This window comes from Carcharhinus amblyrhynchos, chromosome 12, assembly GCF_965287045.1.
Source record: "Carcharhinus amblyrhynchos chromosome 12, sCarAmb.v2.hapA, whole genome shotgun sequence".
Lineage (NCBI taxonomy): Eukaryota > Metazoa > Chordata > Chondrichthyes > Carcharhiniformes > Carcharhinidae > Carcharhinus > Carcharhinus amblyrhynchos.
This window is the reverse complement of record NC_137335.1, coordinates 83920281-83945170: the sequence shown is the minus strand read 5'-3', so window position 1 is coordinate 83945170 and position 24890 is coordinate 83920281. Positions and strand designations below refer to the sequence as shown.

The following is a 24890-nucleotide window of genomic DNA, read 5'->3' as shown; positions in this document are numbered from 1 at the left end:
TCGTCAGGTGAATGGAGAGTTCTCTCCATTCACCTGACGAAGGGGCTAACCCGAAAGCTAGCGAGTATATTATCAAATAAATAGGTTGGACTAAAACCTGGTGTTGTCAGACTTTTTACAATGTCAGAGTCATACAGTGCAGAGAAGGCCCTTCGCCCCATCGATATATAGGATAACATCGATGTAGGCTAACATTTTGGAAATGGAGTTTACTCATAGATTTGTGTTGTAGTCTCTGGAATAAGTTATTTACCTGATCATATTCTGAGACAATTTTAAAAGCATATTGTGTAAAATGTGTTGAGAAATTGTACAATGTTTGATTTCATTTTGTGCCCCTACCAGATTTTAGGCTTTCTTATTCAAGTATGTGAGAGCGTTTAGCCCTTTCTGAAATTAGAATAGTCAGAACTGCCTTTACTGCAGTAAATTCCTAATAATACGTTCTTTATTGAGTTAAGAGATGGCAGTATTGCAGACTGCTTTGCTTCTGCCTTTTTCTTTCCCTTGTGGCTGTGTTGGGAATATTGAACGTGAGGGTGTTGCTGAGGTTCGGTTAATTTTCTGTTTGATTTTCAGGCGAAAGAAGCTCTGGAGAACGGCGAGGTGCCTGTTGGGTGCCTGATGGTTTACCAGAATGAGATTTTGGGACAGGGGAGGAACGAAGTGAATGAAACCAAGAACGTAAGTTAACATCTGTGGGAAAATGTGGCAGAACAGACGGAGGGGGTCAGTAATGTAACTTTGGAGGTGTATGAAGTTGTATGTCACTCATGGCTCTCCTTGCTGTCAAAATCGATGGGTCGATGATGGGTGACTGGTTTGATTTTGCCAATAATGTGCACCTTCCAAATTGCCCCACATTCCAGGACATTTTATTCATTGAAAAATCAAGGTGACGAGATCAGGCCAACATATTATCCCATCACCAAGACTTGTAGAGATCATGTGAGAAATTGTGGACAGCAAATGCCAAGCTCAGGTTTCCCAAATCCAGAGATTGTATGATGAAAGACAAATTCATGTGTTTGGGGTTGTGAATTGCTCCAAAGGAACAAAATTAAGGTGGAAGTTGTTTTATCAATCCTTGTTTTTCCATGCCTATCCTTTGTGGCCTATCCTTGGCATCTTGGCAAACCAGCTCCCCATGCATTGACACTGAGGCAGCACTTCCCGCTGCCTCAGAGAAGCAGCTAGCATAATCAAGGACCCCACGCACCCCGGACATTCTCTCTTCCACCTCCTTCCTTCGGGAAAAAGATACAAAAGTCTGAAGTCGCATACCAATTGACTCAGGAACACTTTCTCCCCTGCTGCTGTCAGACATTTGAATGGACCTACTTCACATTAAGTTGATCTTTCTCTACACCCAACTATGACTATAACACTACATTCTGCACCCTTTCTTTTCCTTTATGAATGGTATGCTTTGTCTGTATAGCACGCAAGAAACAATACTTTTCACTGTATGTCAACACGTGACAATAAATCAAATCAAGTCTTCTCCTTTTATCAGTTCCATCAAATTTCCAGCTTCATCTCCCTGCTTGAGCAGCCACGTGTTATGTCCTGAATAATCAATCCTTTTCCCTGGGATTTGAAACTCTACTCGGAGTTGAGTAGGAAATCATAAGAAATAGGAACAGGGGTAGACCGTTCAACCCCTTGACCCTACTTTGCTATTCATTAAGAACATGGCTGATCTGATATTCCTTGCTTCCGCTTTGCTGCCCTTTCCCCGTAACCCTTGATTCCCTAACTGATCAAAAATCTATCTTTCTAAGACTTAAATATACACAAGGGCTCTGCCCCCACAGCTCTCTGTGGCAAGGAATTCCAAAGACTCAACCTTCTGAGTGAAGAAATTCCTCCTCATTTCAGCCTAGACAAGTTCATGGGACAGATGGGATCTATCCCAGGTTACTGCAGGAGGCAAGGGGAGAAAAAGCTTGGGCCTTAACAGATATCTTCATATCTTCACATCCCCTTTGACCACAGACAAGATTCCAGAGGACTACCTTGCCTACGTTGTTCCCTTGTTTAAGAAAGGAAGCAGGGATAATCCAGCACATTATAGGCCAGTGAGCCTGACATCGATGGTAAGGAAGCTTTTGGAGACGATACAGAAGGACAGATATATGCACATTTGGAGGAAAATGAATAAATTAGTGACATGCAGCATGGTTTTGAATGGGGAAAGTCATGTCTCACCAACGTGATTGAGTTTTTTGAAGAAGTGACAAAGAAAATTGATGAGGGAAGGGCTGTGGATGTAGTTTATATGGACATTAGTGAGGCATTTGACAAGGTTCCACAAAAACTAAACTCACATGGGATTCCGGGGGGGCGGGGGCAGGGGCGGGGGGGGGGGCGGGTGTGGGGGAGCTGGCTAGATAGTTACAGAACTGGCTTGGTTATAGAAACAGATTGGCAATGGAAGGGTATTTCCCAGAATGGAGATCTATGGCTAGTGGTATTCTGTAAGGATCAGTGCTGGGACCTCTGTTATTTATAGCTTATATAAATGATCTGGAGGAAAATTTGGTAAGCAAGTTTGCAGATGACATGAGGATTGGTGGATTTGCTGGTAGTGCTGAGGATTGCCAGAGGATACAGCAGGATAAATAGGTTGGAGACTTGGGCCAGAAATGGCAGGTGGAATTTAATCCAAACAAATGCAAAGTGATGCATTTTGGAGGATCAAATTTAGATATGAATTATATTATAAATGGCAGAACCCTTAGGAACATTAACATACAGAGGGGATCTAGGTGTGCACAGTTCCCTAAAACTGGCAACAAAGGTAGCCAAGGTGACTAGGAAGGCATTTGACATGCTTGCCTTCATCAGCTGGAGCATTGAATTCAGGAGTTGGGGATTTAGTTGTAGGATATAAAAGCTTGGGTAGTTCGAATTTGGATATTGCATGCATTGCCAGAAGGACGCGGAAGCTTTGGAGAGAGTGCAGAGAAGGTTCACCAGGATGTTGCATGGTCTCAAGGGTATTGTCTATGAGGAGAGGTTGAATAAATTAGAATTGTTTTCACTGGAAAGATAGAGACTGAGGGGATACCTGATGGAGATCTACAAAATCATGAGACAGACAAGGTGGATAGCCAGAGGCTTTTTCCAAGGGTGGAAATGTCAATTACAAGGGGGCACAGTTTCAAGATGAGAGGGATAAAATATAAGGGAGATATGCAGAGGAAGTTTTTCACATGGAGTTGGTGGGTGCTTGGAACATGCTGCCAGAAGAGGTGGTGGAAATTGGCACATTAGTAGCATTTAAGGCATCTGGATGGATACATGATTAGGGAGGAAATAGAGGGATACGGACCCAGTAAGGGCAGAAGGTTTGTTTTTGTTAGGGCACCATGATCGACACAGGCTTGGAGGGCCGAAGGGTGTGTTCCTGTGCTGTACTTTCTTTGTTCTTTGTTCTAAATCGGTGCCCCTTTGTTCTGAGACAATGCCCTCTAGTCCTAGACTCTCTCATGAAGGGAAAAATCCTCTCAGCATTTATCCTGTCAAGCCCCTTAAGAATTGTGTATGTTTCAATGAGATCTCCTTTCATTCTTCTAAATTCTAATGAGTAGAGTCCAACCTGTTTAACCTTTTCTGATAGGACAATACTTCCACATCAGGGATCATCCAGTGAACCTTCTCTGAACATTTTCCAATGAATCCATCTGGCTTCAGCTCAGGAAACAGCCCTCTGGGAGATGGAGCCAATGGCAAAGCAAGCACTTTTTACTGAGAAGAATAGTTTTGGGCTTCCACTGAAGATAACTCTGGTAATGATTTTAGATAGTTTGATATGACAGAAGTAGTTGTGGGATTTGGGAAAAGCACGAGCTGGAATGTCACCAGTATACATTAAAAGATGATCCCACATCTCCTAATGCCATGGAAGAATAGCATGCAAGTGTAGAAAGTCATCTTTATTTCAGAGAACAAAGAACAGTACAGCATAGGAACAGGCCCTTTGGCCCTTCAAGCCTGCGCCAATCACATTGTCCTATCTAGACTAACTGCCTGTATCCCTCTGTTCCACGTCTGTTCATATGTCTCCCCAGATAAGTCTTAAATATCAGTAACGTGTCTGCCTCAACCACTTCACTTGGCAGTGAGATTTCATCCTTACAATCTACAGATTTCAGAATCCCAGCCTGGTAGAATACTATCCCTCGACTACCCCTGTCTCTACAAACCTTGAAGACGTGTCATTGGCTGGCTTTGTCATCTAGCTTCCTCAACAAAGAGAAAACCTGGCCTTACCCTAATTCTCCTTTTTGAGTCTTCAAAACTGCAGACCACTTTAATCTTTCCTTCTGTGCAGCAATAAATTCTGGCATCCATATATGAAGTAAGCAAAATGGGTGGGCCATTCTGCATCACATTTAGATGCTGCATTGCTTCCAAAATGTTACTGATAATATCAACAAACTCAAACTAGAGCTGGATAGATCTTATATATAGCGAAGTATGGTTATGTTCATAACAGACTGATTACATAAGAACATAAGAAATAGGAGCAGGAGTAGGCCATCTAGCCCTTCGAGCCTGCCCCGTCATTCAATAAGATCATGGCTGATCTGAAGTGGCTCAGTTCCACTTTCCCGCTTTCTCCCCATAACCCTTAATTCCCTTGCCTACCAAAAACCTATCTACCCGCGTCTTAAATATATTCAGCGAGGCAGCCTCCACCACTTCAACAGGCAGAGAATTCCAGAGATTCACCACCCTTTGAGTGAAGAAGTTCCTCCTCAACTCTGTTCTAAACTGTCCCCCCCTTATCTTGAGGCTGTGCCCTCTAGTCCTGCTGTCCTTTCTGAGCAGGGAGAACCTCTCTACCTCTACCCTATCCATCCCTTCCATCATCTTATACGTCTCAATGAGATCTTCCCTCATTCTTCTAAACTCTAACGAGTACAAGCCCAGTCTATTCAGCCTCTCCTCATAGCTCAACCCCCTCAACTCCGGTATCAGCCTAGTGAACCTCCTCTGCACTCCCTCCAAGGCCAAAATATCCTTGCGCAAGTGCGGCGCCCAAAACTGCACACAGTACTCCAGCTGCGGCCTCACCAGTGCCCTGTACAGTTGCAGCAAGACCTCCCTACTTTTATATTCAATCCCCCTCGCTATGAAGGCCAGCATCCCATTCGCCTTCCTGACCACCTGCTGCACCTGTAGGCTGGGTTTTTGCGACTCATGCACAAGGACCCCCAGGGTCCCTCTGCACCGTAGCATGCTGCAGCTTTTCGCCCTGTGAGTAGTAGTCCTTCCTACCATTATTCCTACCAAAGTGGGTAACCTCACACTTGCCAACATTGTATTCCATCTGCCAGGTCCTTGCCCACTCGCTCAGCCTATTTAGATCCCTCTGCAGATTTTCCACACCCTCCGCACAATTTGCTGTTCCACTTATCTTTGTGTCATCAGCAAATTTCGACACCTTACACTCAGCTCCCTCCTCCAGATCATCTATACAAATGGTAAATAGCTGAGGCCCCAGCACTGATCCCTGGGGCATTAATCCCTGGGGATTAAAGTTGCCTTTACTGATTCCATAACCTCGTGTATTCCAAGCTCAACTGCTTATTTTGTTTTAATTATTCAATGGATATTGGCTTCACTGGCTAGGCCAGCCATAGTTGCCCATCCCCAGTTGCCCTTGAGAAGTTGATGGATGCCTTTTTGAATTATTCAAGTCCCTGAGGTATATCTACACCACAGTGCCATCGGGAGGGAGTTCCAAGATTTTGACCCAGCAACAGTGGAGGAACGGCTGATATATTTCCAAGTCAAGGTGGTGAATAGCTTGGAGGGGGTCGTCCACGTGACGGTGTTCCCATCTGTCTGCTGCCCTTATCTTTTAGATTGCATTAGTCATAAGTTTGAAAGGTGTAGCCTGAGGAGCCTTGGTGAGTTGTAGCTGGAACACTCTGCTGTTATTATGTTGGTGCTGGAGGGAGTGAACGTTTGTGGACAATATTATATTCTGGGATTTCTCTCTCTCCATATAGGCCACCCGTCACGCAGAGATGGTTGCCATTGACCAAGTGTTGGAGTGGTGTCGCCAACATGACAGGAACCGGGAGGAGGTGTTTGGACACACAGTGTTGTATGTCACAGTGGAGCCATGCATCATGTGTGCTGCTGCCTTGCGGCTACTGAGTATCCTTTAGCAATTGCACCATTGAATGGCAGGAGACCTAACTCAGGGCTGAATAACTTTTTATGTAAAGAGGGGATATTTAAATTTATCTCTTTCTCCCCCCCTCCGCCCCATGGTTCTGCACAGACAAAAGTGAGCATGATTTCCGAAAAATGTGCTAACTATGGATCTTTTGGCAAATGTTTGCAGTTTAGAAGCAATCTTTCACTGAAAATCACAGGCAAGGGAAAAAGAACCCAGTTCTCATTGTGTTTAAATTCCTGCATAACCTCACCCCTCCCCATTCTTGTCATCTCATCTAACTCGACAATTCTCCAAAATATTGGCACCTCTCCAGTTCTGGCCTTTTGCGACTGGCCTTCAGCTGCCAAGGCCCCAAGCTCTGGCAGTCCCTCCCTTTAAACCTTCTGCCTGTCCTTCCTCCAAGACTCCCTTTACAAACTGACCTCTTGTCCTCATACTTCCCGATGTGACTGGGAGTCAAATTTTGCTTCTGAAAAACACATGGAGAAGTTTTACGACCTTAAAGGTGCTATGTAAATGCAAATTGTTATTGACAAAATGCTAAGCTGATATAAAAGTCTAATTTCGTTATTTGTATAACTATTTACATATAAAAATGATCAAGTTGTTCAGTCCCTTAGTGCAGTTTAAATGCGAATCCGTATAAAAGTCTCCACGTCTACCCCCATCAGTGCCTGGCTTTAGTGGGGGGGGGAGTGAGGAGCTACTTTGCAAGAGGCTTGATTAATTTTTGCCTGTATATTTTTGGCAGACTCAGGAAGGTCACTGCTGTGATGACTTCCTGGAGCCAAAGTGAGCAATGGAGCCTTTACAGCAAAAAAAAATTGTAGATTTTACCCAAGTATATGTATGTAAATCCACACATTTTTGTCCAGAAAAACTTTGCAGCACATGAGATTTCATTATGGGGTTGTTAATTATTCTAATGCAGTGTCACTTTCCGGTGCTGTTTCGACGTGAATGGGTTATTTATAGAGATAAATTACAGTATAGCGTTGGCACTCAGTTGAACCGCACATCATGGTAACCACTTGGGAGAGTGATTAAGTGGGACGCAGCGCTCCTCATCCGTAACTGTGTCGAGCAGTAATTATACATGTTTCTGTGCAGTGAGCGCCACTTCTGTCAGTGGACCAAATGGACGGGGCCACAGCTGTTGAGGGTAGCATTATAAATAAAATGGGGACAATCATACAGAGAGTGCTGTGTCAGAATTATAGCCTCTGGCTTAGTTGCTTCATAATTCTTCAGTTAGTTAAATTTTATTGGTTTTCCATCCCCCCAAGTTGAACAAACGGTGGACTGAGCTCTCAAAACCCCATCACACAGTGGTTCAATTGCTCGTATTTCTTGCTTTATGGTGCTGGTGGTGAGGGAACACTGGGCCGGGCACCAGCGGAACTCCCTGCTCCTCTAATCATGCAAGCCTGAACCTAGCACTTCCATAGGACAGTGCCGTCCCCAGCCCCTCCGCAAACAATGCAACACCCTTGCGGGGTGCTGCACTGTCCTGGTAGAGATTGCAAACTCCCTGACCCAGGGATGGAAGCCCTACCACAAAAGCCAAGTGGCCATTCAGAATCCTCAGTTATATTGGCTCCCCCGGGGAACATGATGACTTGCGTTCCATGAAATACACTGCACATCTGATCTGCTGCCTCTTGGTCCTTGGCCCTGTAGAGGATGAGAAGAATGGACAGTCTTGTAACTGTGCTGCCTCGAACACTTTCTGATTGCACACTGTATTGAAATCAAGAGTCATCGCACTGTGTCACTGCTGTAGTTCCTTTTTTCCCTAGGACCACAATTCTTTGAAAATCTAGCCTCCTTTAATTATTCATTCCTCCCACTTATCTTCAGGTCTAAGCTGTTATTGAAGCTCAAGCCCACCACAGTACCAAGAGAATTTTCAATTCAGTTAATTAAATCTGGAATAAATTCTTGTCTTCGTAATGGTGACCATAAAACTGCTGGCTTGTTGTTTAAACATCCATCTGGTTTGCTAATATTCTGTAGGGAAGGGAATTAGCCGTCATTACCTAGTCTGGCACCGTGTGACTCCGGACCCACAGCAATGTGGTTAACCCAGCAAACCACACACTTGTCTCCAAGAAAGCGATACGTTACTACCCTCCCAAGGGCAATTAGGAATGGGCAATAAATGCTGGCTTAACAGCAGTGTGAGTGGGAGATGATCTCATTGAAGCATATGAAATTCTTTAGGGGCTGACAGAGTAGATACTGGGATGCTGTTTCCCTGGCTGGTGAATCTGCAACGGGGCTCACAGTCTCCGAGTGGGAGATGTCATCCATTGAGTTGAGGTGAAAGATTTCTTATTTTTTCTTTGTTTTTGCCACTGGACTGCACGGTGGTACAGTGGTTAGCACTGCTGCTTGACAGTGCCAGTGACCGGGGTTCGATTCCTGGCTTGGATCATTGTCTGTGTAGAGTTTGCACATTCTCACTGTGTCTCTGTGGATTTCCTCCAAGTGCTCCAATTTCCACCCACAGTCCAAAGATGTTAGGTGATTAGCCATGCAATATTGACCCTAGTTTCGGGGGGATGAGCAGGATAAGTATGTGAGGTTACAGGGATGGAGTGGGATTGTTGTTTGTTTGGGCTAGATGGACCAAATGGCCTCCTCCTGTACTGTAGGGATTTTATAATTCTACACTGGTTTTTGGAATTCTCTACCTCAGAGAGCTGGACCCTCACTTGCTGATCATATTCTGGACAGAATCTGATAGATTTTTGAATACTGAGCAAATCTGGGATAGTGCGGGAAGTTGGAAGCTTGATTGGAAGTTTTTTTTAATTCATTCATAGGTTTTGAATGTCGCTGTTTGGCCAGCATTTATCATTTGTCCCTAATTGCCCTTGGTTAGACTATTACAGAGGGCAGTAGAGAGTCAAACACATTGCTGTGGAGTCACATGTTGGCCAGACCAAGTAAGGACAGCAGATTTCCCTCCCTAAAGGACATTGGTGAACCTGAAGAGTTTTTCCAACAATCGACAATGATTTCATGTTCATCAGTAGATTCTTAATTCTGGAGTTTGTTTTATTGAATTCAAATTCCAACATGTACTGTGGAGGGATCTGAACCCAGGTCCCCAGAATTAGTCAAGTTCCTGGATTAATAATCTAGTGATAATACCACTAGGCCATCACCCTCCCTAGATGGGTGTTCGTAACTTGTGAAGTACTTCTGAAGTTGTTATTTAAGCCTTGTCCCTACCTCGGGTCTATCAACAAAAGCGTATTAGAAAAGGCCTGTCGTTTTCAGCTTATAATTACAGTGCTAGTTTGAATAGAATAGACAAAGACACATTGTTTCCGTGATGGAAGGAATGGTAACCAGAGGACAAAAGGTTCAAGGTAATTGAGAAAAGAAACAGAGATGACAGGGTTAACTCTTGTTACACAGTGAGTTGCTGCAATTTGGAATGAACTGCTTGAATGTAGGCAAAGGTTGCAATAGTGACATTTAAAAGAGGATATTTGAGGGAGGTGGTGGTTTGGAGGGGGGGGGGGGGTTGCGAGGGAACAAATTGGATAACTTGACCAGAGGGTCAGCATAGGTGCAATGGATCGAATGGCTTCCTCTATTGCTGTATCATTCTGTAACTCTAGTTTAAAACAGTCCCTCAGTGTCTCCCTCCCCCACCAATAGGAAAAATACCAAAAGGGGGTGGGAGAAGTCTGTCAGTTTGTTTTGGGGGAGGGGGGAAAGCCCAGGACATCATCTCAATTCTTTGTTTTTCCTTTTCTCTTTCTCCTCACCCGCGTTTTGTTTTTCACGGAAGGAAAACGTATTTTTCCGCTTAACCGCATGGCAGACATCCCACTGGTTGTGTACGGCTGTCAGAATGAGCGCTTTGGAGGTTGTGGCTCAGTGTTGAACATTCCCACAGATGATTTGCAGAACTCTGGGGCGCCGTTCCAGGTAACCCACCCTTTGCAGAAACCCAGAAATAACGTCCCTTAAATCTCCTCCTGAGTTCAACTAGAGGCCTTTTTGCCCTGCTGTGCTGCAAGCTCGAGTCTACAATGCTGTTGGTGATATGTAAGAAATGTTCAGTCTATGCCACGTGCAAGCACAAAGCAAAGAAAACTTATCTACCTGCAGAGATAGGGACTTCCATAGATGCTACTAATGTTAATGCTGAGGCCAATACTGAAGCATTACGTGGGGACTAACGCAAGCCCACAATTTCAGCATATGTCTGGCCAGTGAGCTGAATTCAAGTCACGCTTTTGTGGAGCTGCAAAGAGTTTTCAATTGGGCTGCGTAGACCTATCTCCTATTCCCTGAGTGTAGAAGATTAAGGGGTGATGAGATTGGGATGTTTTGAGATCATAAGATTTGGGGTAAATGTAGAGAAACTGTTCCCTGTGGAGGGGAGAGGCCAGAATAAGGGGCCAAAACTTTCAAATTAGGAACAGGCCATTCAAGGGCGCGCAAAGCAGAGTGGAAATCCGGGCGCCTCTCCCCCAAAAAAAAGCAATCAAGGCTGGGGCTCAACTGAGAATTTCAAAATAAGTAAACAGATTTTACCACGGTTTTTAAGGGTTATGGAACCAAAAGTTAAAGTAAAGTTTATTTATTAGTTTCAAGAAAGTCTTACATTAACACTGCAGTGAAGTTACTGTGAAATTCCCCTAGTCATCACAGTCCGGTGCCTGTTCGGGTCAACGCACCTAACCAACACATCTTTCAAAATGTGGATAGAAACCGGAGCACCCAGAGGAAACCCGCGCAGGCGAGGGGAGAATGAGCAAACTCCACATAGACAGTGACCTAAGCCGGGAATTGAACCTGGGGCCCTGGCGCTGTGAGGCAGCAGTGCTAACCACTGATCTACCAAACTGCCTCAGGCTGATGAATGGAGTTATCATGCAGATTGGCCATAGGCTCAAGGGTCTGAATGGCCTCCTCCTGTTCCCTTGTTCCTGTAATTCAATGTTCACAGGCAAATGGTATTTGTGAGTGAGCGCTTAACTCCCTTTCGATGGGGCCGTGCATTTTCCATTGTTGACACCTTTTGATTTCAATCTGTAGCCCCCCGATGCTCAATGAAGCAGGGAGGATTGACAGAGTTTCATAGAAGCTTTCTCAAACCTAAAATTAAATTAAGGTTTTATGTACACTTTCAACTTTAAAGTTTTTAAAGTTTATTTATTCATGTTGCAAATAGGCTTATATTAACACTGCAATGAAGCTACTGTGAAGATCCCCTTGTCGCCACACTCCGGCGCCTCTTTGGATAATTTAGCATGGAGAGAATTTAGGATGGCCAATGCACCTAATTAGCAGGTCTTTCGGATTTTGGGAAGAAACCAGAGCACCCAGAGGAAACCCACACAAACAAGGGGAAAATGTGAAAACTCTGCACAGACAGTGACCCAAGCTGGGAATCAAACCCAGGTCCCTGGCTGTGTGAGGTAGCAGTGCTAACCACTGTGCCACCATGCTGCAGTAGGGGCTGCATAGGTGGTAAAGAGATGCCCCCCACCCCCCCCCCCCCCCCCCCAAACAACTTCATCCATCAGCAGCAAGCCCTTCTCCAATTACTCAGCATTGCAGTGCTTATTACCACTGTGAGAGACATTGCTGGTGTGGGAAATAAAACTGAAGCAAGAGGGGCTGGAGATACACAGCAGATACATCATCACCTGAAATAAGACAGGTTCAAGTTTAGGTATGAACACTTTGTCAGAACACGAAATGAGCTTCGGGAGGCAATAACATCCTGTTGAATTCTCCATGGCAATATCTCAACCACTCAAGAGTTAATATGCTGACCAATCAGCATCATTTTTTCCCGTAGTATAACTTGTCATGATGGTCTGAAATTTGATATTCTTGCATATGTCCGGAAGAGTGCAAGATCAAAAGCTTCAGCAATGTGTTTCTTTTCAGCAATGTTCCAGATAAGTGATTTCCTTTCATAAGTGAAGAAGCCAACTGCTGAGCTACAGGTGAGAGGCCAGAGTGAGGAACCCTGATTCACATTGAAAATAACTTTTAGAAAATGTTGTTCTCTGGATGTGTTGATGCTGGAGAGGTTCTGTTTATTGCCCTGTGCCGAGGGTAGTGGGAAATCTCATCAAACTGCAGTAGGCCACATGTTGATAACAATCCCCGTGCTGGTGTTACATTGGAAATTTCAGGACATTGATCTCATAATACCTGAGTCAGACTGGTGTGAGGTTGGAGAATGACGGGAAGATGGTGATGTCCTCCTGACATTGCTGCTCTTGTCCTTCTCAGTGGCGGAGGCTGCAAGGATAAGACCCAAAGAAACATTGCCAGGTGACAGTGATGCATCGCACAGGTCATATGGGGGTGTGTGAATACTGAGTCCAATGGAGAGAGTATTGGCCAGGCGATCTGCTCTTTTGTAAATGGGAAAAGGCTGGACTTGATTAAAAAACATCCCAGAGGTGGTACAGGCATCATCTTAGTCAGATAGCGACAACACACGGTAGCACAATGATTGGCACTCAGTGCCAGCGACAGGTTCAATTCCAGCCTTGGGTGACTGTGTGGAATTTGCATGTTCTCCCCGTGTCTGCATGGGTTTCCTCAGGGTGCTCCGGTTTCCTCCCACATTCCAAAGATATACTGGTTAGGTGCATGTGCCATGCTAAATTCTCCCTCAGTGTACCTGAAAAGGTGCCGGAGTGTGACAACTAGGGGCTTTTCACAGTAACTTCATTGCAGTGTTAATGTAAGTCTACTTGTGGCACTAATAAATAACCATGATATAAAGAATAGCTTTTTTTAAGGCAAAAAAGTAAAAAAAATGCCAAAAAAGGAAAACCAAAATGTGCAGAATAAAAATCTGCTTAGCATCAGTGATTTGCTAAAGAGTACCTCCCCCCCAGAACCGCAGAGTTAGCCATAATGGCTCTCCCACTGGATGGTTTCTCAGTAGATGATCCACTGCTTCCTAAACTATCTTGTGTCTCATTGCCAACCTGTCACTGCTCATGGCCTTTCCCTAGGTTGGCTCCATTCCAGGTTTGTCCTTGACTGTGCACTGATTTCATTAATCTTCGGTTGGCAACTTTGGCAACCCCTGGGAAAGATTGTTTCCTGCATTTTGTGCTGTCTTCTGTATCACATGGAGTCAGAAGTGATGCATCCAGTTCTTCTGCATACTTCATTTAAACTACATTTTTAAAACAATATGAAGTTTGTACATGTGCAAGTGAAGAATGTCTAAGCAATATTTTTATATAACACGTAATTATTGTGTTAGCATTGTTGGCTTATGTGTAGAGAACTCCCATCTCCACACTTCTTCACTGTGCGTTATTATCTCTCTGGCCCCTCTGTATTATGGCATTGCCAATGCACTCACAAAAAATTCCCTTTATTTGTTATAAATATCAACATCTGTGCTGGGAAGATGGAGCAGGGGAAATCTTCAGAAAGGACTTTTTTTTTAAACCAGTACTTTGTATCTGTTTTGGCTTATATGATAGCACTTGCCTTTGGGGGCTTTGATTGCGTGTCCAATCAATTCAAAACTGAAACAACATTGGGCAGCTCATCTGCTAACCGAGCCTTTGGGCTATCTCAAACTTCTCATTTCATTAGTAAAAATTAACAAAACTTCAAGGCATATCAATCTATCCGATTGAACCTTTGTAAGAAATAGAAGCAGGAGTAGGACCATCCAACCTCCTGATTAGTAACAGAAAGAGTTAGAAAAACTCAGCAGATCTGGCAGCATCTGTGGAGAGAGAGAGTTCACCTTTCAGGTTTCTTCTTTAGGGCTAAAGAGAGGAAGATGTGATGGATTAAGAGGGGGTGGAGCAAAATAGAAGGTCAGAGATTAGTGGGGGCTCAGATGTCATGGGCACAAGACAAAGGGATCGTTAATGATACTGTTAAAGACTAAAGAAGGTGCTATTAGCAGCATAAAGGTAAGATAGCAGAATGCATTAATAGCACAACAAGGGCCAGTGTTCTGTGACAGCAAAACTTAAGAACAAATGGCAGTCGGGGGAGGTATTGTTGGGAATATTGGATTAAAAAGGGTCAAGATGGAGGAAGAAGTTAATGGTCTGAAGTTGTTGAGCGCAATGTAAAGGCTGTAATGTGCTGAATGAAGGGAAGGTGAGGTGTTGTTCTTCCAGTTTTAGTTGTGTTTCACTAGAGCATTGCAGCAAGCCGAGGATGGAAATGTGGGGATGAGAGCAAGATGGTGAGTTGAACTGACAAGGGACGGGAAGGTCAGGGTCTTGTTCATGGAACATGCAAAGATGTTCACAAAGCAGTCTGCCGGTTCATGTTTAGTCTCTTCAATGTAGAGGAGACAACTTTGGGAGCAGCAGAACAAATCGAAGGAGATGCAAGTGAAATGCTGCTTCATCGGAAAGGTGTTTGGGTCGTTGGACAATGAGGAGGTGAAGAGACAGATGTTGCACCTTTTGCAACTGCTTAAGAAGCTGCAATGGAAAGGGGCTGAGGAGTTGGTGCTGAGGGTGCGCAGAGGGAGCGGTGCCTGTGGAACATGAATTTTGCAGGATAGAGAGGGCAGTGAGGGGAAGATATGTTTGGTGGTAGCATCATAGTGGAGTTGGCGGAATGGCGGGAGATGAATCTTTGAATGCAGAGGGTGGACATTGAGGACAAGTAAGATACAACATGGTCTGGGGGAGGCAGAAGGGAAGGGGTGCAGGAGATGGATTGTACATGGTTGAGCAGCTCTGCCTTCACCCCTTCCTTTTCCTCCCAGAATCTAAATAGGGCCTCCCTTGTCACATTTCACCCCAGCAGCTTCTGCATTCACAGATGCTGCCAGACCTGCTGAGATTTTCCAGCATTCTATTTCAGATTTGCAGCATCAGCAGTATTTTGCTTCCACACTGCCCACGGCAGTGAGTTCTCCTTACTCTTGGGGAAAATAAATTGTTACTTGATTTCCTACCAGATTTATTCATGACAATTGTTTTATATTTACAGGTCCTAGTTTTTGTCTCCTGCCACAAGTGCAAGTACTCTCTCTGTGTCAACCCTATCAAACCTTTTCATAATCTTTAAGCCATCTGTCAGATCACCATCTGTCTGTTCATAAGACGTAGGAGCAGAATTAGGCCATTCGGCCCATTGAGTCTGCTTCTCCATTCAGTCATGGCTGATATTTTTCTTATCCCCATTCTCCTGCCTTTTCCCCATAACCCCTGATCCCCTTATTAATCAAGAACCTATCTATCTCTGTGTTAAAAATACTCAATGATCTGGCCTCCACAGCATTCTGTGGCAAAGAGTTTTCTCTGACATTTCATTCCTGGAGAAAAGAGCCTCATCTGAACAATCTCTTCCAACGGTTATGAACTCTCAGTTCTACTCTCCTTACAAAATTTTATTTTATAAATACCTTCATAACTTCATAACTTAATTATGTGGAGACTAGAATTCTGCACTGTACTCAAAGTGTGATCTAACCAAACTTCTATAATCGTTGAACATAACTTCTCGGCTTTTAGATTTCTCCCTCTGGAACTAATCCCTACTGACTTGCATTGCTACGTTTAGTGAGTGCTGTATCCATACCTCCCGATCCCTTTGCTTGTCTGTCCTATGTAGACTCCTGTATTAAATGCCAACATCAAAGCACATTAATGGAATATATATTTTCTGCTTTAGACCATAACAGGCAGTTTAGCAACAAAGTTATCAAAACAGTGTGAAATCTTGAAGTTAATTGGCGTAGATCAGTTTCTTTGCATCATTGACAGAGAAGCCAGGAGACAAACTAAGATGCAAATGGTGTCTGCTCTGGCAGGAGGGTATAATCATAGTATAACCTGTAGACAGTTTCTATTTGAATTCAGACTTTAGAATTGATAATGGGAAAATAGCACAGAAACTCAGGCAGAAAACAAGGTTTTTAATGCAGAGGCCAGAATTTTGCTCCCCACAGGCAGGGAGGCATAAAAATGCTTAGGCAAGAATCTCTCCAGGATCCCGTCTGCCATGACCCAGGTGCAATTTCACTGTTGGGCGTGCAGGACCTTGGTCGGAAAACCCACCCTTTGCCTATTAAAGGCATTTAAGTTAAAAACAAAATAATGCAGATGCTGGAATCTGAAACAAAAACAGAAAATGCTGGAAAATCTCAGCAGGTCTGACAGCATTTGTGGGAAAAGAATAGAGCCAATGTTGTGAGTCTGGATGACCCTTCATCAGAGCTCCAGCAATGGGTCCAATGGCTCCAGCTTGCCTGGTGACGGTCATGTGGGGTCCATTCATCTGTGGTCGTAGCGTAGGACTCATATTCCAACCATTATCTTGCAATTAAGTCTTGGTCTATATATACCGTGTTTGTGAAACCTACCTCTCCACTCACCTGATGAAGGAACAGCGCTCCAAAAGCTTGTGTTTCCAAATAAACCTGTTGGACTTTAACCTGGTGTTGTGTGACTATTTTTTTTGTTGTGAAAGGCATTTAAGTGCCCAGCCTCAATTTGTAGGTTGATGGGCGTTGGTCAAAGCAGGGTGAGAAAGAAATGAACCTCCCCCCCACCCAAACCAGGGCCTAACACCCCCGGCACAGAGATCGCCCTGAACACAATCTGATTAGATTTGACTTTCATTTTCAAAGTTAATTTCAGATTAAGTTTTGATTTTCAGCCGATAATTGGTCTCATGATCGAAAGTTCCGTTTTGTAGATCTTCCGGATGCGGGTTTGGGTGCTGAGGCAATGTATTTCCGTGTCCGAGCCCCTTGTCTGATGGTAGTAGAACATCTCTCAGCAGTAGGGAGAGATCAGAAGTGTGTCACTGTTATCCTGGAACTACATGTCAGGACATTGCCAAGTGAGAGATTTCCTCTCCAGCTCCCATTATCTTTTAATCGAGTAAGTCCACTTTATGGAACAAATGTGTGGGCCTGGCTCCAGTAACAGAGTATTGCGATATCAGAGCGTGTGTGCAAGGACATTTATCCCATCTGTACAGAACAGATTCGGTTATGTAACAGACTGTTGCATTAAACTCCCTCCGTGATATTTTCAGCACACCCATTTTGTCTTTGCAGACACTGAGGGAATTAACCCTTCCCAATAACTCCCACTGCTTAGGCTTAATTCCAGCCATCTCAAAGGTAACACTAGAATATTGGACTTGACCTTTGGATCAGATTGGAAGCCTGTATCCAGATGTTAGCTATTTACTCTGTTCGGGGTGTGTGTGTGTGTGTGTGTGTGTAATGCCCAAAATCACCAAATGAGGGTGACATTGCATTCCTGGAGCCATGAATGTCACAGGTACTGTTTTTGTTGGTGTTTCTTTGGGGAAGAGCTGCTTCCTGCCTTGCACACTCTTGCCAGCAGCATGGAAAATCCTGTTTCCACTGAACAGTTTCTGGCAGCTGATATTGCCAGAATGGAACAGTTAGCCAGCACGAACCACCATTCACTATTGGCCAGAGATTCAGTAACAGATACAGTGAGTTAAGCTAATTGAAGTGCTGTGATGGTAGCTGGAGGCCTGCTTTCTCTCACGCTTGTGAAGTGTTGCACCTTGAGCTTTACATAATCAATTGTGTGTCTCTCTAATGTCTATGCTCCTTTATGGACTAATTACATCAATACAAATCTCTTTTGTTGCAGTGCATTGGTGGCTACAGAGCCAAGGAAGCTGTGGAACTGTTGAAGACGTTTTACAAAGCTGAAAACCCCAACGGTCCGTAACCTCCCATTGTCCCTTTGTATGACATGTATAAGTTTTATACGCACAAAAAATAATTTGCCAACTGCGCTCATAGAAAAAGTAATGTCCATTTTTCACAACAGCGCCCAAGTCAAAAGCACGGAAGAAGCAATAAATATGGCTCTGATGCGGACATCACCAAAAAGAAGTCTTCAGTGCTTCACCGACTGAAAGAAAAACGCTTCAAGAAGTGTTTAAACTGACTGGACAATGGAAAAATGTCACATGCTGAGCTGTGGGAAAAATTCGGGAGCAATAGCTGTCTCTCTCAGCTGGAATTCAGGGATTATAGCTGTCTGTTTCAGCCTGTCTCTCTGTCTCAGCATGTCTCACTGTGTCTCAGCCTGTCTCACTGTATGGCTCAGCCTGTCTCACTGTGTGTCTTAGCATGTCTCACTGTGTCTCAGCCTGTCTCACTGTATGGCTCAGCCTGTCTCACTGTGTGTCTTAGCCTGTCTCACTGTGTGTCTTAGCATGTCTCACTGTGTGTCTTAGCCTGTCTCACAGTGTCTCAGCCTGTCTCAGTGTCTTAGCCTGTCTCACTGTCTGTCTCAGCCTCTCTCTCTGTGTCGTGCTACCAGTCTCTCCCTCCTCTTGTGTCCATCCACAGTTAATTGGTGCCAGCATTGCAAGGTCATCTGATGTAAGTAATAGGTCGTACCTGTCTGAAGCAATGCCTGCCAATCATATTCGGGAGACTAGCAAATGGGATCTGTAAACGTTAATCTGTAGTCTCCCAGTCCCTCGATTTTAATACATCATGTTTGCATATTGCAGTTATAACTCCAAATAGAATTTTTATTTTTCTTCAGAATTTATTAGGAATAATGCTAAAGTTCATCAAAACTATTTTATCAAAATTTGTTTTTTACAAGTTTTTTCCAATTGCACCAACCTGCGTGTAAGGAACCAAGATTGATTAGGAGGTTAGCACAGGAACACTGATAACAATGGAACAACATGATGTGTCTCACCTGAGCCATGTAGGCAAGGAAGCTCCCAGATTCAGTTTGTGCTTTATGCTGACATGGATTTCTCCGTGGCTGTGACTGAGGGGGTTTCACGGCTGTACTTGGTCTTTAAGGCTGGGGCAGAGGGATGAGCTCCTGAGCGCTATCCAGCAATACTGGCCTCACTTTAACCCAATGACTACCACTCCCTCAGCCCCTGGCTGGACTCACCTGACTTTGGTAAGTAAAGAGTTAACTGCTTGGCTGCTTGATCCTCTTCAGGTCCTGGATCCTCTTCTCAGTGGGATGTCCAGATAAAAAAGCCCTAAGCACTTCCCCTTTTAGACCACCAGTTAAAATAGCAGTCTGCCCCGATTAAATCACTGGAACCTGATCAAGACAAATAAAGAAGGGACTCATCTCAGAACCATATATTGGCCTTGGAGGGTTTGCAGCACTGATTCAGCAGAATGATACTAAGGTTTAATTATGACGGTGGGTTGCATAAATTACGCTTGTATTTCCTTGAGCATAGAAGATTATGGGGTGATCAAATTGAGGGATGTAAGATGGTTAATGGAGTGCCAGGACAGATAAGAGGGACGGTAGTGAGGGGCGTCCAGAACAAAGTGACTCAAATTAGAGGCCATTGCGGAGCGATTTCAGGGGACAATGTTTAAAGGACAATGGAAGTTTAGAATACTCTTCCCCAAAAAGGCTGTGGATGCAGGGGGAATCAGTTGAAAGTTCCCTTCACTATGATCAGTACGTTTTGATTAGGAAAGGATTATGGAATCTGAAATGGGATCAAGATAGCAGCAGTTCAAGATCAGTCATGATTAATCGAGGGGTTGATTGGCTTTCTGTACATGCCGGTTCCTGGCATGTGTCTTATCAGCTTGTTGGAAAGAGTGGATTAAAGCTGAACATTTCTGGATGGGAATGGGACATTGGTGAGCATGTCTTCTGTTTAATGTTAACTATGTGCCTGCTCATTGGCTAGCACAGTGGTTAGCATTGCAGCCTCACAGTGCCAGGCACCCGGGTTCGATTCCCGGTTGGGTCACTGTCTGTGCGGACTCTGCGTTGGTTTCCTCTGAGTGCTCTGCTTTCCTCCTACAGTCCGAAAGACGTGCTGGTTGACTGCATTCGCCGTGATAAATTCTCCCTCAGTGTACCCGAGCAGACGCTAAAGTGTGGTGACTGGAGGATTTTCACAGTAGCTTCGTTGCAGTGTTAATGTAAGCCTGCTTGTAAAAAATAATAAATAAACTCAAAGTTTCTGCCAGTTTTCAAAGCTCTTTTGAAGAGTGTGAATAACTGAAGGGATGGGAAATATAAGGAGATAGGGAAGCACTGAACACAGAGTGCAGCCTAGTTACAGGGGAAGAAAAAAGAAGTTTAAGATCAATGTTGCGCTGCAGTAAGACCATTTGATTGTCTGACTCCATTACTAACTAGTCAATTCGAAAGGAGATCAAATCTTGAAGGAACCAAGATTCAAAAACACCGCAGGTAAAGACTACAAATTGAAAATCTGAATACTGGAATTTTACAAGGAAAACTGAGGATGACAATGCCCAATGGATGCATTAACATCTGAAAACAATTATAACTTACATTTAGATAAATTAGTAAGAGCTCCCAAAGCGATTTACAAGAGAGGTCATAACTATCAGGAGAGGCTGAAGATTCTGGAGCTGTCCTCCAACAGAGAGAAGGCTGTGGGTGATCTGATAGATGTCTTTCTGATTGTAACAGGCCTTGTGAGGGCAGGCACTTCTGCTAATGGAAACAAGCACCAGGGATCATAATTCTAAGATAGTCAGTAATAACTCCAACAGGGAATTCAGAAAAATCTTTACCCAGAGAGCAGTGAGAAAGTGGAACTCGCCACCACAGTTAAACTCAAAGAGCAGAGAGATGAATGCAGGAGGCAGAAAGGAAAAGAAGGATATGCCGAGATAGTGAGATGAAGAGGAGCTGGGAGGAGGTGCTGTTGGAGCTTAAAGGTTGGCATGAACCTTTAGGATTGAATGGCCTGTTTGTGTGTTGTAACGTGGAGAACAACTGATCTGAGCGAGTTAACAGTTGAGTAAAGCAGGATCTATGGTTAGTTCCTCAGCAATATGCAACCTTGTCTGAATGAAGACCAAAAGGAACACAAGGTTAAAAGAAGCAAGTGTTTATTTCATGAGAACATTGCTTGTTATGTGCTGGGAATATGACTCACTGACATATTTGACTTGGTGTAAAAATAGGAATTCAAGGTTATTTCAACAAAGGGACTTTAATCTGTGAGTTGGATACAATACCTGTCTAGACTCAAACTGTCAGATTATACTGTTAATTCGCCTCATAAGTACCACTGTCGGTGAAAAGTAACAATTTTAACAGTGGGATGCGAGTATGATATTGCACATCTACAAGCAGAAGCTGCAGCTTGATAATTGCATTGAGGAAAAACTTTGCAGGGCTTCAGGTAAAAGACAGGGGGTGAGACAAATCAGATTGCTCTTTCAAAGGGTCAGCACAGGATGGGCTGAATGGCCTTTTATATTGCAAAATTCTAAGTTCAGTTGAGATTTTAAGCTTGTTGGACTGGTACACATTGGTAGCCGTGTGTCCCATCCGCACAGTGCACAGCAACAACTTGCTGAGACATCTTCGGCAGCCCCTTCCAAACCCACAACTTCTACCACCTGGTAGGACATGAGGCAGCAAATGCACGGGAATGCCATCACTTGGAAGCTTCCCTCCAAGTCACTCACCATCCAGACTTGGAAATATATCGCCTTTCCTTCACTGTACCTGAATCTAGAACAGAGAGAGGCGGGGGGATCTGTTCTCCTTGCAGAGAAGACTAAGAGGAGATTTAATAGAGATGTTCAAAATCATGAGAAATCTAGAATTCCTGCTTATAAAACAAGTGAGTACAAGAGGTCATAGATTTTGATTTGCAAAAGAACCAAATGCAGTGTGGTGGAAGCAGGTTCAATCGAGGCATTCAAGAGGGCATTAGATGATTATCTGAATGTGCAGGAGAAAAGTCAGGGGAATGACACTAAGTCATGATGCTCAATTGGCGAGCGAGCTGGCGCAGATATGATGGGCCAAATGGCCTCCTTCTGTGCTAATGTTTCTGAGGATCAGAACCCTGGAACTGCCGAGCAGTACTCTGGGGTACTCCTGTGCCACATGGGCTGCAGAAGTTCAAGAATCCAGCTCACCTTCTCAGGAGCAATTGGAGGATAGGGAACAAATGCTGTCCTCACCAGCAACACTCATCCCAGGAATGAATACAATTTTTAAAAAAAAATTAAACCACTTGATGCAAAGCAGCAACCAGCATTCCAAGTAAGTACAGACTCCTATTTTGTGGACTGGCTTGCGTTATCTTTTCTGGTTTCAGTAGTTGCATCATTAATCCATGGTCAGATAGTAATTGTCAATAGTGGAAGAGCAGTGAGTCAGACTGTTGCATGCAGTTCTGAACATCACCTGAGGATGATGCAGCTACAACAAAATGTAAGGCACTTTTTAACTGTATTTAAGATTGCTTCTCAGCCTTTTGGCCAAGATCAAATGCAGGATCAGGCCTGAGATTTTTTTTATTATTCATGGGGACATGGGCATTGCTGACTGGCCAGCATTTATTGCCCATCCCTAATTACTAGAGGGCAGTTGAGAGTTAACCACTTTGCTGTGGCTCTGGAGTCACATGTAGGCCAGAACGAGTAAGGACGGCAGATTTCCTTCCCTGAAGGATGTTAGTGAACCAGATGGGTCTTTTCGACAATGGTTTCACGGTCATCAGTAGCTTCTTAATTCCAGATTCTTTTTATTGAATTCAAATTCAAATTCCACCATCTGCCACAGTGGGATTCAAACCCAGGTCTCCACAGCATAAGCTGAGTTTCTGGATTAATAGTCTAGCAATAATACCACTAGGCCATTGCTTCCCCCCAATGCCTGTTCTTGTCTGTTTGGATCTAGCATGTTTCTCATGTGGGAACCATGAATTGGATTCAATTCGAATTTGAATTGGTTTTTGGAGTAAGCTAGGAGATGGATTCGGGACTTGCCCTGCCCACTCTGTATACTGGCTCTGTAACTCTGAAAAAGGAGTAATCTTTCATGCGTGTGACATGATTGTGGCTCTATTTTGATGTGTAAGTTATTTCTTACTCAAATATTGTTAATAAGCATGTGCTGAACTGTATAGGTATGTGGCTGACTGGTGGAAAAATATAGTATTTTGCTTCTGACTATGCATTCCATCTTTAAATTATTGGATACACGGAAATATCATTGCAGGCAAAATATCTGTATCCAGTAAGGTTAGAAGGGTTGAAATTAAAATGCTGCAATCCATGTCATCTAAAAAAGCCATTTCATGATTTTCAGAATAGGTTATTGCAGTGTTAACGTAAGCCTACTTATGATTAATAATTAAACTTTAAAACAAAAATTTTTAAACTTTATTTCATGAGCATTTGAAGGGAAAGGGGTGGGAAAGTGGCAAAATGATAGGAGAACTCCACACAAGCTAGCATTGATACTGAGAAAGTGACCTGAATGTTCACCTCCTCTACTGCAAGCTCAGAGGGCAAGGAGGAGTTCCTAGGATCTCAGCCTCTACCCATTCCCGGGGTGGATTGGGAAAATAGTGTGGATTGGCTGCTGATCATCACTCCTGTCACTTGGTGAAGAAAGGAGGACTTCCCGGGTGATAGAGACTCACAGTGATGTGGTTGAAGTCAGCATCTCATTGTGTTGAGGCCTCCATGTCAGTTTTTTGGTCTGTAGATTGTTTATTCCTCTCTAGCACACTGGTGTGAAACTTTGCCCACTTTCTGTTTGCCAGCTGGGGATTTGTGAGGCGATCTCAGAATAGCAACCAATTGAGCAATGATACCATCAGCAAAAAAAGACTTGAGGTGAATTTGGGCCAAGCGTACTGTACTTCGCTGTGGGACGCATACAAAGCTACAATGAGGTCCTTGTTCATCACCACCTAACATCTGCTTCCTCTGCAACAATTACTTACCCAGCTCAGCAAATACAGCAATGCTCTGCCTTATCAACAGCTCCAGAAATACGATAGATGCTGGGAATCTGAAATGAAGCAGAAAATGTTGGAGAAACTCAGAGGGTCTGCAGCACCTATGGGGAGAGAAAAAAAAGGATTAATCGCCAAAATCTTGCTGTGATTCACACGGTCCTGGTGACAATGCATCCCCGTAACGGGTTTCCCAGAGGTGAGGGGTACATTCAGTAGGAAACAGTGTTGACAACGACAGGACCATGAGATCCCTGTGCCAGCGAGCGGCAGCCACCAACCACCAGCTTGAAGGGAGAAAAGTCATAGAATCCTACAGTGCAGAAGGAGGCCATTCAGCCCATCAAGTCTGCACTGATCACAACCTCACCCAAGCCTTATTCCCATAACCCCATGCATTTACCCTAGCTAGTTCCCCTGACACTAGGGACAATTTAGCATGGCCAATTCATCAAACCCACACACCTTTGGAGTGTGGGTGGAAGCAAGCGCCCGAAGAAACCCACAGAGACACGGGAGAAAGTAAACTCCACACAGACAGACACCCAAGTTAGGAATCGAACTGAGTCCCTGGTGCTGTGAGGCAGCATTGTTAACCTCTGTGCCATTGTGCCACCCAAAATCAAGAACAACAGTACAGCACAGGAATAGGCCCCTCGGCCCTCCAAGCCTGCGTTGATCACGTTGTCATATCTAGACCAACCGCCTGTATCCCTCTATTACCCATCTATTCATGTGCCTATCCAGATAAGTCTTAAATGTCACTAACGTGTCTGCCTCAACCGCCTCACATGGCAGTGCATTCCAGGCCCCCACCGTCCTCTGTGTAAAAAAACCTCCCCCACACATCTCCACTGAGCCTCTCCCCCCCACCTTACCTTGAACTCTGCCTAATGTTTCGAGTCCGTGTGACTTCTTCAGAGCTGCTCCAGAAATGTTGAGG

General features: G+C 44.1%; 1 protein-coding gene across 2 annotated transcripts in view; it reads left to right on the top strand.

Moving 5' to 3' along the window:
* The window catches only part of adat2 (adenosine deaminase tRNA specific 2), a 36028-nt gene extending 12713 nt beyond the window's left edge, over positions 1–23315 (top strand). The window contains exons 2-6 of one of the 2 annotated variants that reach the window (XM_080200854.1): positions 580–684; positions 6027–6177; positions 10044–10150; positions 17836–17908; positions 18019–23315. In XM_080200854.1, the coding sequence (XP_080056980.1) occupies positions 580–684; positions 6027–6177; positions 10044–10150; positions 17836–17908; positions 18019–18050 (468 nt within the window). In that variant the 3' untranslated portion in view covers positions 18051–23315. Of the gene's footprint in view, positions 1–579; positions 685–6026; positions 6178–10043; positions 10151–12127; positions 12187–17835; positions 17909–18018 lie in introns of those variants that run through there. The other variant, XM_080200855.1, reaches the window with a different exon arrangement.
* Positions 23316–24890: the final 1575 nt, after the last annotated feature.